This window comes from Phocoena sinus, chromosome 4 (genome assembly GCF_008692025.1).
Source record: "Phocoena sinus isolate mPhoSin1 chromosome 4, mPhoSin1.pri, whole genome shotgun sequence".
Lineage (NCBI taxonomy): Eukaryota > Metazoa > Chordata > Mammalia > Artiodactyla > Phocoenidae > Phocoena > Phocoena sinus.
In genome coordinates, this window is record NC_045766.1 from 7,145,418 (window position 1) to 7,161,859 (window position 16,442).

General features: G+C 37.0%; 1 protein-coding gene across 1 annotated transcript in view; it reads right to left on the minus strand.

The window, feature by feature from the left end:
* KCNH8 (potassium voltage-gated channel subfamily H member 8) overlaps nt 1-16,442 on the minus strand; it is a 401,601-nt gene that overhangs the window by 156,851 nt on the left and 228,308 nt on the right. The window contains exon 5 of the mRNA XM_032630495.1: nt 12,606-12,846. Coding sequence (XP_032486386.1) covers nt 12,606-12,846 — 241 coding nt within the window. The remainder of the gene's footprint in view (nt 1-12,605; nt 12,847-16,442) is intronic.

Consider the following 16,442-nt stretch of genomic DNA (forward strand, 5'->3'; position numbering starts at 1 on the left):
TTTCTGAGGACTTCTTAGAGAGACCAAGTCAGTCAGAGTTATAGATTTATGGAGTAGCCTATACTTCTAAGCCTTTGTGGTTATAGCAGCAGATAAGAAGTACGTGCAAACCACCTCCTAGATAGGATCACAGTGAAATGACAGGTCAGAAGAAAGAGCATTCTATTTCTTTGGAACAGATATATCTTAGAGTTTCTGAAATTGTCCAGTACAAGGGGTCATGGATAATAGCGTTGTAATTTATTTTTTATTTTTAAAGTGAGAGAGTTATCAGTAGCAGAATATCCAATTAACAGTGGTTCTAATAATAGGAGCTTTATTATATCACTTGGCAGAGTCCAGAGGTGCAAAATTTCAGCTTCCTGCTCGGCCATCCGTGTCTTTCCTATATCTCTCCTAATAATTAAGGATGACTGCAGTAGTCACACACAACATATTCTTCCATTCACACATCACAGGGGGAAATGAAGGAATAGGGACATGAATATTTTTCCCTCACATGTCTCTCTTCTTTCATTCAGGGGAAAAGTGATTTCCAAGAAGCCCCACAGAAACAATCTATTTCTTAAAGGACAGAATCAGTCACATACTCACCCCTGCTCCTGAAGCAGCTAAGGGGAAGGGAATTCCCCCTGGCTTAGAATTCTCATCATTAATTCCCTGGGCCTGGGCATACTGTTGCCTGCACAAAATTGGGTTCTTTGGGTTGTTAGGAAATGGGGAAGTTTTACAACCAAGATTTCAGAGATTCAAACTATTAATTTCTTCATTCATGGAAAAAAAGAGAAGTAAGTTAGTATCCTTTCTCTAATTTTATGCTTCATTGCTATTAATAAAGAAAAGCAAGTTGAGTGGAATTTTTCAGAAAATGGCATCATGATATAAACTCTTCAGAAACCTGATCTAACAACCAGGAGACCTGAGTCTGCCATCCATTAGTTATGGGGCTTTGGGCACTAGGGCTCAGTTTCTCACCTATAAAGTAAGAAAGATTGAATTAGATACATTACCAGTAGGTCACTTCTCATTTTAAGTTTGTAAGGCTTTGAATCAGCAGCTAAGTTATACATGATGGTTTTCAAACTAAAAGTAATCTTATAATCACTTTGTAACTTACAGCCAAGGCTTGTGCCCTATTGATCCTAAAGGACCAACGTGGCTTACAAACAATTTATCTGAAGAGGAAGAGAGTAGTTAGGAGAGATCAAGCTCACCATTCATATTTATATTCTGACAAGCATAATTACACTCAGATGCTTTCTTTATGGTGAACCTATCAGGGAAGATTGTTTTTGAGTCAGTCTTCCCAAAAGAGGGTCACTGAGTGGTCAGAGAAGAATACGCTGAGAGGTAAAAATAACTTTAGAAGATGCTGGATTAATCACAGTTAAACAGATTTCTTTATCACTGAATTTCTCAGAGGATTTATAATGCTAAAGTACATTATAAATCTCCTAAAGAGATATAGTACCTTCCAACTTTCATTTTGACTATGTATTTATTTTTCATGGAACATTTCATTTTTCCCCACTTAGAAGATAATCTCATTTGTATAGCGTTGTACAAATAACAAAATATTTTGAAAAACATCATTTATTTTGCTATATGAAAACATAACCTTCCCAAACCTCTTGTTAACCTACTTCTTAACAATTCTGAACCATTTGACTATAAGATGCCAACTTAGAGAATAGAATACACTATTCTATAAATAGAATATAAACAATGTTAAATATGCATATGGGTTTTATTGCACATATCAATTTAATAAATTTTAAATGGTATAAAAACACTGTCTTAGTATCATAAAAATACATTGTTAGAGGCAATACAATTTTTTATTTCTTATATTTTGATTTCTTTCTCAGTGATCATTTTTAGGCCACCTTTGTGAAATATTTCATAGAATAAAAGTTCTGGGAAACATACTTTGAGAAAGGTTAGTTTAAATTATTTTTCCAAATATATTATAATAAAATGTAGAGGAGTTGAAACTCCTCTACATTTAGAAAAAAGAGCAGTAGGAAAACAGTAGGAAAGAGCAGAGAAGTTTTTAGTGCTTATAAAAACAAGTCAGTTAACTAGGGATTCCAGGCAGGAGTTATACTTAAACCGTTGGCAAACCCAAATACCAAATTATAAAGTCATCTTTGTAGAAGCTAAACTGCATGAAAACAGGAGTGGAGTTTCCATTCTTCTGTCATGAAACTAGTAAGAGATGGGTATTTTTTACCTAGAAAAACATCTTGCTGCCTGGAGCACAGTAGAAATGGCAATAAGAAAGAACAGCAGAAGATTTAGGGGCAACTCTCAGAGGGGCAAGCCAGACTCTATTAGTTTAGCAGGGGAAATCAGCCTAAAAGAAAGAAAAAAAACCACCTTATATCTTTCTCACAAGTATGAGTTCTCCTGAGTATAAACAAGTCATCATCTGTCAATGAATAGGTACTACCAAAAATGGCTTCTAAGCCCTAGAAATGTCCAATATCTAAGAACCAGGAAGAGCGGGAAATAAAGTTCCAAGATATAACCTTGTCTCTATGACAGAGTTGAAAAAAAAATAATGATAATAAATACTTGTTAAGCAGATACTCAGGCTTAGGTATGTTGAGTGATTGCTGAAGTTCATGAGAACTTTGACAAGGTCATGAGGAGCCTTTTTAGAGTCCTAATTTATGTTTGTCTTGGGTGGGTGGCAAAAGGCATCAAAGGTTAGCAAAGTAAAATGATATAAAACTAACAGAATGTAAATTGTTACAGCCACTATGGAGAACAGCATGAAGGTTCCTTAAAAAACTAAAAAATAGAGCTACCATAAGATCTAGCAATCCCACTCCTGGGCATATATCTAGAGAAAAACATGGTTCAAAAAGGATACATGCACCCCAATGTTCATTGCAGCACTGTTTACAATAGCCAAGACATGGAAGCAACCTGAGTGTCCACCAACAGATGAACGGATAAAAAAGATGTGGTATAGATATACAATGGAAGATTACTCAGTCATTAAAAAGATTGAAATAATGCCATTTGCAGCAACATGGATAGACCTGGAGATGGTCATACTAAGTGAAGTAAGTCAGACAGAGAAAGACAAATATCATATGATATTGCGCTTACATGTGGAATCTAAAAAAAGTGATACAAATGAACTTATTTATAAAACAGAAACAGACTCACAGACTTAAGGGAATGAACTTATGGTTACCAGGAGGCAAGGGTGGGAGGGAGGGATAGCCTGGGAGCTTGGGATTGACATGTATACACTGCTATATTTAAAACAGATAACCAAGGACCTCCTGTAAAAAAAAAAAAGAATCTTATCAAAATAAATAAAAACAATGGACTGGCATATGGACACACCCCATTTGTCTACAATTTTCCCTTTCTTCTTTGTTAATTGAGGTATAATTGACATATAACATTATATTAGTTTCAGGTATACAACATAATGATTTGATATTTATATATATTGTGAAATGATCACCACAAAAAATCTAGTTACCGTCTGTCACCATCTGATTTTTCCTTGTGATAAGAACTTCTAAGATCTACTCTCTTAGCACCTTTCAAATATGCAGTACAGTATTATTGACTGTACTCACCATGCTGTACATTAGATCCCCATGACCTTTTAATTTTATAACTGAAAGTTTGTAACTCTTGACCCCTTCACACATTGTGCCCATCTCCCAATACTCCCTTCCTCTATGGCAACTACTGATCTGTTCTCTATCTATTGGTTTGGTTTTCCATAGTGCAATACCCTCAAGATCCAGCCATGTTTTTGCAAATAGCAATATCTCATTTTTCATGGCCGAGTAGTATTCCACTGTATAAACAGTTGCCCCTCGGTATTCGTAGGGGATTGGTTCCAGGGTCCCCAAGGATACCAAAATCTGCGGGTGCTCAAGTCTCATATAAAATGGCATAGTATTTGCATATAGCCTACACACATCCTCACATATACTTTAAATCATCTCTAGATTACTTACAATACCTAATATAAGGTAAATGCTGTGTAAATATTTGTAAGTACAATGTGAATGTGATGTAAACGGTTGCTGGTGTGTGACAAATTCAAATTCTGCTTCATGGAAAGTTCTAAAAACTTTTTTTCTTGTGTGTTTTCGATCCACAGTTGGGTGAATTTGCAGATGTGGAGCCCACAGATACAGAGGGTTGACTGTATACACAAACAACTTTTTTCATCCATTCATCCATCCATGGAAACTTAGGTTGTTTCTGTATCTTGGATATTGTAAATAATGCTGCAACGAACATAGAGGTACGTATATCTTTTTGAATTAGTCTTTTCGATTTCTTCAGATAAGTACCAAAGAAATGGAATTGCTGGAATTTATAGTAGTTCTATTTCTAATTTTTTGAAGAAGCTCCATACTGGCTGCACCAATTTACATTTCCACCAACAGTGAATGAGGCTCCCTTTTCTCCACATCCTCACTAACACTTGTTATTTCTTGTCTTTTTGATAATAACCATCCTAACAAGTGTGGTTTTGATTTGCATTTCCCCGATGATTAGTGATGGAAAATGTCTGTTCATATCCTCTGCTCAATTTTTAATCAGATTGCTTGTTTTTCTATTATTGAGTTGTATGGGTTCTCCATATATTTTGGATATTAACCTCCTATTGATATATGATTTGCAAATAGCTTCTCCCATTCATTAGGTCGCCCTTTTTTTTTTTTGATGGTTTCCTTCACTGTGCAGAAGTTTTTTGGTTTGATGTAGTCCTACTTGTTTACTCTTGCTTTTGTTGCCCTTGACTTTGGTGTCTGATCCAAAAAATCTTTATCAAGACTGATGTCAAGGAGTTCATTGCCCATGTTTTCTTCTAAGAGTTTTATGGTTTCAGGTCTTACATTCAACTCTTTAATCAATTTGAGTTAATTTTTGTACATGGTATAAGATAGTAGTCTATTTTCATTCTTTTGCATGTGGTTGTCAAGTTTTCCTAACACCATTTATTGAAGAGATTGTCCTTTGCGCATTGAATATTCTTGCCCTCTTTATTGAAAATTAATTGACCATATATGTGTGAGTTTATTTCTGGGCTCTCTATTCTGTTCCATTGATCTATGTGTCTGTCTTATTGATCTATGTGTGTTTTATAATGTTTTATACTGTCGATTACCATGGCTTTGTAATATAGTTTGAAATCTGGGCGCATTATATGTCTAGCTTTGTTCTTTTTACTCAAGATTGCTTTAGCTATTCAGGGTTTTTGTGGTTCTGTACACATTTTAGGATTGTACATTCTTTTCTGTGAAAAATGCCATTGGAATTTTGATAGGGGTTGTATTAATTCTGTAGATTCATTGGGCAATATGGACATTTAAACAATATTAAGTCTTCTGATCCTTGAGCATAGAATATCTTTTGATTTATTTGTGTCTTCAATTTCTTACATCAACGTCTCATAGATTTCAGTGTACAGGTCTTTTACCGCCTTGGTTAAATTTATTCCATGGTATTTTATTCTTTTCTATGCAATTGTAAGTAGAATTGTTTTCTTAATTTCTCTGATAGTTCACTGTTAGTGTATAAAAATGCAACAGATTTTTGTAAATTGATTTTGTACCCCACAACCTTCCCAAATTATTAGTTCTAATAGTTTTTTGGTGGGGTCTTTAAGATTTTTCTATATATAAAATTATGTCATGTGCAAATAATGAAAGTTTTACATCTTCATTTCCAATTTGCATGACTTTTGTTGCCTTTTCTTGCCTAATTGCTCTGGCTAGGACTTCTAATGTTATGTTGAAAAATAGCGGGTTTTCTTGTTTTGTTCCTGATCTTAGAGGAAAAGCTTTAGCTAACATACTATGATGGGCTTATCATATATGGCCTTTATTAGGTTGAGGTACATTCCCTCTATACCCACTTTGTTAAGAGTTTTTATCATAATGAATATTAGCTTTTTTCCAATGCCCTTTCTGCATCTGTTGTGACCATCATATGATTTTTATCCTTCATTTTGTTTATGGGGTGTATCACGGTGATTGTTTCTCAGATGTTGAATTGTTCTTACATCCTTGAAATAAATCCCACTTGGTCATGGTGTATGATCCTTATAATGTACTGTTGAATTTGTTTTGCTGATATTTTGTTGAGGATTTTTACATCTATGTTTGTAAGGAATATTTGTCTATAATTTTCTTTGTTTTGTGTGTGTGGTGCCCTGGTCTGTTTTGGTATCAGGGTAATGCTGGCCTCATAGAATGAGTTCAGTTTTTGGGAAGAGTTTGAGAAGAATACATATTAAATCTTCTTTGAGTGCTTGGTAGAATTCACCCGTGAAGCCATTTGGTCCTGGACTTTTGTTTGTTGGATGGTTTTTGATTACTGACTCAATCTCCTTACTAGTAAATTGTCTATTCAGGTTTTCTATTTCTTCATAATTCAGCCTTGGAAGATTGTATGTTTCTAGAAATTTACCCATTTCTTCTAGGTTAGCCAATTTTTTGGCATATAATTGTTCATAGTAGTCCCTTATGACCCTTTGTATTTCTTTAGTACCAGTTGTATCTTCTCCTGTTTCATTTCTGGTTTTATTTGAGTTTCTCTTTTTTTTTTCTTTTACTGAATCTAGCTAATGGTCTGTCAATTTTGCTTATCTTTTCAAAGACCCAGCTCCTAGTTTTATTGATCTTTTCCATTGTCTTTTTAGTCTCTATTTCAGTTATTTCTTCTCTAATGTTTATTATTTTCCTCCTTTTTCTAACATTGGGCTTTGTCTGTTTTTTTTTTTTTAGTTTTTTGGGGGTGTAAAGTTAGGTTGTTTATTTGAGATTCTTCTGTTTCTAGAGGTAAGCTCGAATCACTATGAATTTCCTTCCCTCTTGAAACTGTTTTTGTTGCATTCAATAGATTCTGGTATGTTGTATTTTCATTTTTATTTGTCTCAAGGTATTTTAAAATTTCACCTTTGATTGCCTCATTGACCCTTTTCTTGTTCAGTAGCATTTGTTTAATCTCCACATATTTGAGATTTTCCCAGTATTTTTCTTGTAATTGATTTCTGGTTTCATACCATGTGGTCAGAAGAAAAGGCTTCATATGACTTCAATCTTCTTTAATTTATTGAGACTTGTTAAGTGGCCTAACATATGATCTCTCCTGGAAAATATTGCATGTGCACTTGAGAAGAATGTGTATTCTGCTACTTTGGGATGGAATGTTCTGTATATATGTATTCATTGCCTCTGATCTAATGTGTTAAGGCCAATACTTCCTTATTGATTTTCTTCTAAATGATCTACCCATTGATGTATGTGGGATATTAAAGTTCCCTAGTATTATCGTATTGCTGTCTATTTCTCCCTTTAGGTCTGTTAATATTTGCTTTGTATATTTAGGTGCTTCTATGTTGGGTGCATAAATGATTACAAAATGTTATATTGTCTTGTTGGATTTACCCCTTTCTCATTATGTAATACCTGTCTTTGCCTCTTATTACCATCTTTGTTTTATTTTATATATATATATTTTTTAAATTTATTTTTAAATTTATTATTTATTTTTGGCAGTGTTGGGTCTTTGTTGCTGTGCACAGACTTCTTCTCTAGTTGTGGCAAGTGGGGGCCACTCTTCATTGAGGTGTGCAGGCTTCTCCTGTTGTGGAGCACAGGCTCCAGGTGTGCAGGCTTCAGTAGCTGTGGTGCATGGGCTTAGCTGCTCTGCAGCATGTGGGATCCTCCTGGACCAGGGCGCGAACCTGTGTCCCCTGCATTGGCAGGTGCATTCTTAACCACTGTGCTACCAGGGAAGCCCACCATCTTTGTTTTAAAGTCTATTTTATCTGAGTATAGATACCCCAACTTTCTTTTGGTTTCCATTTGTGTGAAACAACTTTTCCAGCCCTTCACTTTCAGTCTGTGTGTGTTCTTACATCTAAAGTGAGTTTCTTATAGGCAGCATGTAGATGGGTCTTGTTTGTCTATCCATTCAGCCACTCTATGTCTTTTGATTTAATCCATGAACATGTAAAGTAGTTATTGACAGGTACGTACTTATTGCTGTTTTGTTAATTGATTTTTGATTGTTTTGTAGTTCTTCTCTGTTTTTTTCTTCTTCTCTTGCTCTCCTCCCATGTGCTTTGGTGGTTTTCTTTGCTGTTATGGTTAGATTCCTTTCTCATTATCTATTGGGTATCTACTACAGGCTTTTGCTTTGTGATTACCACAATACTCACATATGGCAGCCTATATATAAATAACAGCCTATTTTAAGTTGATAGCAAGGTAAGTTTGAGTACATTCTAAAACTCTATATTTTTACTACCCCTCCATGTTTTCTCTTTTTGATGTCATAATTTACATTTTTTATTTTGTGTATTCCTTAATTATTATACATATAGCTACTTTTACTACTTTTATCTTTTAACCTTCATAACAGCTTTATAAATGCCTAAATACTACCTTTACTATAAATATTTACCTTTACTGATAAAATTTTTACTTTCATTTTTTTGGTTACTAATTAGTACTTTTAGAGGTCCCTTTAACATTTCTTATAAAGTCATTTTAGTGGTGTGAACTTTAGCTTGTGCTTGTCTGGAAAACGGTTTTTCTCTCCTTTGATTCTGGATGACAGTCTCACTGGGTAGATTACTCTTGGTTGGAAGTTTTCCCCTTTCAGCACTTTGAATATATTGTGCTACTCCCCTCTAGCCTGCGAAGTTTCTCCTGAAAAATCTGCTTATAATCTTATGGGGCTGTGCACCATGTGCACATATCATTTTACTCTTGTTGCTTTTAACATTCTCTCTTTAACTTTTGACATTTTAATTATAATGTTCCTTGGTATGGATCTTTTGGGGTTCATCTTTTTGGAATTCTCTGGATCTGAATCTGGATGTCTGTTTCCTTCCCCAGTTAATAAAGTTTTTCGCCATTATTTCTTCAAATAAGTTTTTTGCCCCTTTCTCTTTTTCTTCTCCTTCTGAACCCTCTATAATGCAAATGTTATTTTGCTTGATGTCCCACAGATCGTTTAAGCTATTTCCACTTATTTACTTATTTAGGTATAGTTGCTTTACAGTGTTGTGTTAATTTCTGCTGTATAATGAAGTGAATCAGCTACATGTATACCTATATCCCCTGCCTCTTGGATCTCCCCACCCAAACCCCCCATCCCACCCATCTAGGTCATCACAGAGCACCGAGCTGAGCTCCCTGGGCTATACAGCAGGTTTCTACTAGCTATCAATTTTACACATGGTAGTGTGTATATGCCAATCCTAATCTCCCAATTCGTCCCACTCCCCTTCCCTCCATGTCCACATGTTCGTTTTCTATGTCTGCATCTCTACTCCTGCCCTGCAAATAGGTTCATCTGTACCATTTTTCTAGATTCCACATATATGTGCTAATATATGATATTTGTTTTTCTTTCTGACTTACATCATTCTGTATGACAGACTCTAGGTCCATCCACATCTCTACAAATGACCCAATTTCATTCCTTTTTATGGCTGAGTAATATTCCATTGTATATATGTACCACATCTTCTTTATCTGTTCATCTGTTGATGGACATTTAGGTTGCTTCCATGTCCTGGCTATTATAAATAGTGCTGCAATTCTTTTTTTTTTTTTTCTTTCTTTTTTGCTCTTCTCTTTGGGTGAGTTCCACTACCCTGTCTTCCAGATCACTGATTCTTTCTCCTGCTTCAATTAGTCTGCTGTTGAATCCCTCTAGTGTATTTTCCAGTTCAACTATTATATTCTTCAGTCATGTGCCTTCTTACATTTTCTATCTCTGTTAAAGTTCTCACTATGTTTATCCATTCTTTTCTGAGTTTGGTGAGGATCTTCATGACCATTCTTTTGAACTCTTGACCTAGTTGATTACTATTTCTATTTCACTAAGGTTTTTTTTTCCTGCGTTTTTATCTTGTTCTTTCATTTGGAACATATTACTGTTTCCTCATTTTGCCTGACTCTCTGTGTTTGTTTCTATGCATTCTCCTTTCAGTCCTGAAGGAGAGGCCTTTGTAGGAGATGAAACTTGTTGTTCAACCTTGCCCTGGCTCTTGGTTGTCTCTAGAACCTTTGTGATTGTCTAAGCAGCCTGATTGGCTCTTGATAGACCCCAGTTGTTGAGGGTGTGCCAATAGCTGTCAATGTTCCAAAGGGAGGATCTCAGTTAGTACCTAGTTTCAGGCTGACTGGAAGTCAGATCCTCAGGCAGCAGCTTTTAAAGTATGCAAATATATACAGTCCTCTGAGACTTCAGTTGTAAACCCTACTGGCCCCTAGACCAGGCAATTTGGAGGTGTCCCCCTGGTAACAATTGCAAAAATCAGGGTTCCAGGTGTGTCCATAAGCTCTTCGAGCTGTAGTATGGCCAAGGAAGAGCACAGAGAAGGCATCCCCAGCTTGTGTTCCCTGAGGGCATCTTCTTAGTCCCTAGATGTGTAGTAAACCTGAAGCTTGCCCTTCAGGCTGAAGCTCTAGGACAAGAAAATAGACCTTTCTTCACAGGAAGATCTGGAGTGTGTTCAGTGTGCTGTCTGTGCTATGCCCTAGGGGTGACGGCCTGCCGAGTACTGTCTCTCTGGTTGTTTCAGCCCCACGGGGCCCAGAAACACAAGTTTCCCTGGCCACCAGAGCCAGGCTATCAAGGAGTATGCACGAATGGCTTTAGTGGGGTGGGGTATGCCCATCAACACTAGCTACATAGAAGGAGCACAAAACTGGCACCCACTAGCCCCTCAGTCTCTGGAGAGAGCCCCCACCAGCTTCTGCCCCTCCAGCAGACACGTTAATATTAGCTAACACATCTCCTTCACATATGGTCTAGGCACTTTTCAAACTGCTGCTTGCACACTTGGTCCCAGGGTGAGTAAGTCTGTGAGTGAGCCCTTTAAGAGTGGAATCTCTGTTCCCTACAGCCCTTGGATACTTCTGGATGTAAGCCCCATTGGCTTTCAAAGTCAGATGTTTGAAAGGCTTGTCTCTCAGGTGCAGGTCTCAAGGGTTGGGGTTCTGATGTTGGGCATGAACCCTCTCACTCCTCAGGAAGAAGTTCCATACGTGTGAGATCCTTCCAGTCGTGGGTTGCCACACAAGTAGTGGGGTTTTTGGTGAGACCGAATCTTTGCCTCTCTTACCTTCTTCACGTGGTCCTTTTACCCTTTGTTGTGAAGGAACTGTTCAGCTAGTTTTCAGGTCTTTTTCAGAGGAAACTGTTCCATATACAGCTGTGTATTTGCTGTTTCCATGGGAGGAGGTGAGTTCAGGCTTTTCCTACACTGCCATCTTGAAATGCCTCTTGTACAGTTTTCATTTTAAATTCTTTTTCAAACTGGAATGTTGTTACTTGCCATTTAACCGTGATTTAATATCCCTTATGGTTATACTTTTCCAATAAAGAATAGTTTAAGTTAAAAAAAAGGTTAAAGATAAGTTTCCTTGAGTTTGCAGCCTTACCAAGCTACCTAACTAGACAACATTGCCATCTAGTGGCCTAAACATACTACAGCCATCACCTTTGGGGTGGGAGTTGGGGTCCTAGCATAGGTCTGAGGGGTGTGTCCAGGAAGTGCAATGTTAACAGTGATGCCAAAGTCACATCAAGAACATACAAACTCTTCCAGAGCAAACACGTGAGACCTTCAGTTGGAGAATCCAAAGCTGTACCAGCTCCACAGAGAAAAAAGTACCACTGCCATTGAAACAATCTTTTGATCTGCCTCACTTATTTATTTCCTTTTCTTTGAACTTTTAGGGTCCATTTTTTCATTCCCTTGTTCACCTACTGCTTGAAAACATTTTCCAAACATTCTCTCATCTTTACGAAAAGGATGTTACCCTACATCGCCATGACCAGGTAAAGACGCAGGAATCAGATTGCTAATGGTGGTCAGGAACTCCGCATGGGAGTCAGTCTGCACCTTCATGGAGAACTACAATGAGCAAGCAAGAGCTGGGCTTTGGTCTAAACAAGACGATGCTTTAAGAGACAGGAAAATAGGAGGAGACGTACAAGCATGGAGCAGAGGCAGCTTCAACTGAGATTCCAAATATTCTAGAGATAAATATTCTTAGCAAACATCCCTTGGGGCCTCTCCTTGCATTAAAATCAGATACTCAGGGTTTCTCCTGATTGACTAGAAAGTTTATGTAATCCGTTGCTTCTGCAACTAGGCCATCTATGGCAACCACCATCAACTGCCGGAAAAGCACGACGGGCATGAAGAAACATGCCCAAGACGGGACCATTATCAGAACACCACTGATAGGTTCTTGCCAACCCTCATCTCTGACCCTGTACAGGTAAGATCATAATAGAATTTGAGAGTACAAACAAAACAGCCATTGTCTTTTTCAACCCACTTTGATGAAATAAGGATAGAAACAAAAAACATCGGTTTAGATCTGTTTGGACAAAGGAACAGTAAGAAAGCTGGAAGAGGCAATTTTCAGAAATCCAAATATGTGCTTCTCCAAAATTTGCATCAGAGGCTGAGTCATGCCCACGCAAATGGATCTTAGTTCAAATTCATGTTAGAAAAATCTGGAACACACTTACTTCCCCTATGCAAATCTCCTAGGAAAACAGCCGTGGGTTCTTACCTATAATAAAAAGAATCTCCACTGCAATGTCACTGACTGTTGTGCTCCGAGTTGTCGATAGGTCATCATTGCCAATAAAGCAAACGTTGTAAGGTACGGTCACGGCAACATAAAACGTCGCCAATAGAATAAGCCAGTCCCAGCCGGCTTTGAAAGTGCTAAAATGCAAAAGTATGAATTTGGACTTTTTTGCATCAGAAACTTTATACTCCGGAAATGCTGGTTTATCTACAAAAACATTCTGTGGATAAAGACAAAAAGGAGAGAAGGGAGAAACACAACATTAGAAATAAGGAACACACAGCCTTAAACACATGGGGAGAATTATTTATACATACAATGTCAATACATCTTTATTTTTTTTTGAATTTTAGAATTTTATTTATTTTTTTATACAGCAGGTTCTTATTAGTTATCCATTTTATACTTATTAGTGTATATATGTCAATCCCAATCTCCCAACAATGTCAATACATCTTACAAGTGACTTTTAGAAGTTGGTGATGCAAAAAGTAGACTTTTAAGTATGTTAAAATCGGGCAGAGATCTTTGTTATAAGTGACAGGAATATGCAGAGTGTAGTCACCAGTGTTAATAAGTGACTAATCCAGATTTTGTTCATGAAGAATAAAAAGATCGCTACCTAAAATGTCACCTAGAAACATCCAAAGTTGCAAGTATAAGCCTACATACGTTATAAACACAAAGATACAGTTATGTTCCTACTGTCATGGGGACATTCCATATACTTATAGTTTTGAGGTGACAGTCATTATCTAAAGAACATTTGGGGCCTGAAATACTTCTAATAGCAGCAAAGGTACCATTTTTTTTTTCTCAAAAGGTTAGAGCTATATGATCAATTCAATTGTAAATAGCTGTTAACATGTCTTTCAAACTATAAGCAGGTTGTGCTGACTACTTGCATTTTGTATTATGGTTGTTGGTGACGTTTCCAGCTGGGAACCCAAATCTCATAACCTTGACGGACATAGATTTATTCTGGCACTGGCTAGCCCTTGTTAAGAGGGCAAAGCAAGAAACAGTTACTTAACAGTTATTATTCAAGTCATGGGAGGAGAAAGGCAATGTTCACTGTGTAGCTGATTAAATGCAGAAGAATAGCTGGAGTTTTTATAACTGCAAAAGCACTTCACTTTGAAAGCAGTCCAAATTAAGGAACAATTCTCTTTATTGCTGTGAGACAAAGGGAGGCTCAACAATAGCGTGTGTGGCAATTTGACAGCCTATGACCAGATACTTGCAGACCTTGCTTTGACCTCAATTAATGAGAAATACAAGATAGGTAACGGAAACTTAAATTTGAAAGTTACGTTGAATGAGCAGAACAGTTCAAAGTTCTTGAATACCTGTTACTTGCAGGTCGCAGTGTGTTTTCTTGTTTCCGGCACTGAAGGAAGGGCAAATTAATGTGGTATGTCCAGGGATTCCTAAAGTACTTGGAATCAGGAGCACAAGCTCTTTAGTGGAGACCCTCAGTGCCCAAATATTTCTGCTCCCTTAATATGAATGCCTCTCCTATCCTGCATCTCTCCTTGGTAGGCATTTACAACACACGTTGCTACTTCCTGTTTATAATCTCACTCATCCCACAGGGCACCTCATAGAGCCAGGATTTTGTGGTGAGGGAGGGCCTGCTTCACTCCTTCCAGATGGTTCTTTGATGCCCATCTGCCACCGTGTCTATGCTCCATTCAACTCCCTGACGTGACCTGCCTCCTTTGCCTCATTCTCTGGTTTCTAGGAACAGGTTCCAAAGGTGGATTATGACATAAAACTGAGGAAGGAAGAAGAAAGTAACCCCTGTCGGGCCTCTCATCAAAGCTGAGGCTGGTGCATCGGAGAAGAGAGAGTTGGGGTCCATAAGTATAAATCTCAAGGTTGACAAGCACTTCTACTTACAATAGGACATGATGGATTCCAATACGATTTTTTTTCAAATATTTACTGCGATAACACATAACCAAAAGCCATGGAAGAATATCTCAATTTTTATCCAAATAAGTCTTTTTCTATCATGTTACAGAAGTGAAATGCTTACTTCATTTGAGGGAGAAGCCAGCTCTAGGAGTGAAGGCTGGGAAAACTCAAGAAGTAAAGTATTTTTTTATTGAATTATGTTGATTATACAAAGCATTAGTGATGCTGATGAAAAAGGTCAGCAATGTAATAGTTATCTCCACAAATCAGAAAATAAATCACACTATTTCATTTTTATAGGCTACTTAAAATATATGATTTAAGTTATTTTAAAATATACTGAGAATCCAATACATCTCAGATTAGACTTAAATTTTAAAAGGTTTTTCATTCAAATTCTGCATACATCCTGACACAATCACCTGAGTGAAGAAAAGAGATGTCCTTCTCCTCCTGCTTCTCTATTTGTAAAGTTTTATCAAAACCCTTTTGAATGGAAGAAAATTTCTAACAATTGGAAAGTGTGCTTTTAGCAAGTAAGGGGGAAAAGACATATTATTTATAATCCTGAAACCTATGAAGTTTGCCTAAAGAATAATACAACCAACTATCCTCGATGTTAGTTATATATATTATTTATTAATTTTCAAGCCTATTGTTTAGTACCAATGGTGTTTGAGTAGTTTAACCCCTACCCTATGTATTACTGAAACAGAGTAGTTAAGGCCAAAGCCTAATCAAGGTAACTGTTTCCTAAACTATTTTTGCAACATGTCTTTGAAATTAACATCCAAATGAACAAAGGGATGGGAAAATGTTTCTACAGTCATTATGCTGAGTAATTGCAAGGTAGCATATGCCTTTGATGACTACCAGCCCGGTACCCTGTTGGTAATATGCAGGCATCTAAAGCACTGTCCCTTCAAGCTCCCAAGGCTCCCATGTGATCTTTGGGTTGAAGACATTTGCATCATCCCAATGTCATGTAATAGACAGAGTAACAAATCAAGGAAACCAGAAATTAAAAACCTTTTCCAAGAGGTACCATGTGGCAAAGTTAGAGCCAGGATTAAAGGGTGTTACATCTTGATTCTCAGAGCTTGCTAATGGCCTGATGAGCTAATTTGTTCTGAGTTGAATCATACATTCCTATTCCACAGAATTGTATGAGAGAAGCAGCAAGGTAGGGGCAGAAGCACCGTGGCTTTGAGTCAGAAGATTCATGGATGGGTCCCACATCTCCTGGTTCTACTTTTGAGATCTCAAATAAGTTGTTCTTTTCCATCTTTAAATGGGAACGAATAAAAATCATATCTAGTAATGGCTTGCTGTAAGGATCACATGATATGATAACAGCAAAAAGAATTTGTAAATAGCAAAGAGCTACAAAAACATTAAGAAGTCTTTTTTTGGGGCACATGAATGTTAATATATCCAGAATTCCCCAAAGACTGATTGTCTAGCCAGTAAACCATTCAGATCATTGTTTCCTCTTCCCCCTTCTCTCTTTCTGTTGTCTTTTAGTCATTCTGCCCTGTTTTCCTTGAAAAGAGATGGTGAACAAGGCCAGTCCTGATTCCACATTTCCTTTTCAGAAATAAGATGTTACCTGTATTGTCAGATTCACTGTGCTGATTTGACACCTTTCCTTACCATGTATTATTTTAATGCTCCACCCTGATATTTCTACTTCTTAAATAAATGCAATTTAGCAAATTAGCCAAGGGGTGGGAGTTATGATTTTTTAAATAAGATTTTTAAGTACTGTCTGTACTTTGTTGAATCAAAAGGGGAAAAACAGCATGTTCTGTGAATGCATTTTTAAGCTCACTAATACTTGGTACATTTAAATGACTCTGGACTAAATCCTAGAAGAGTGTCATCTTTCAGCATTAC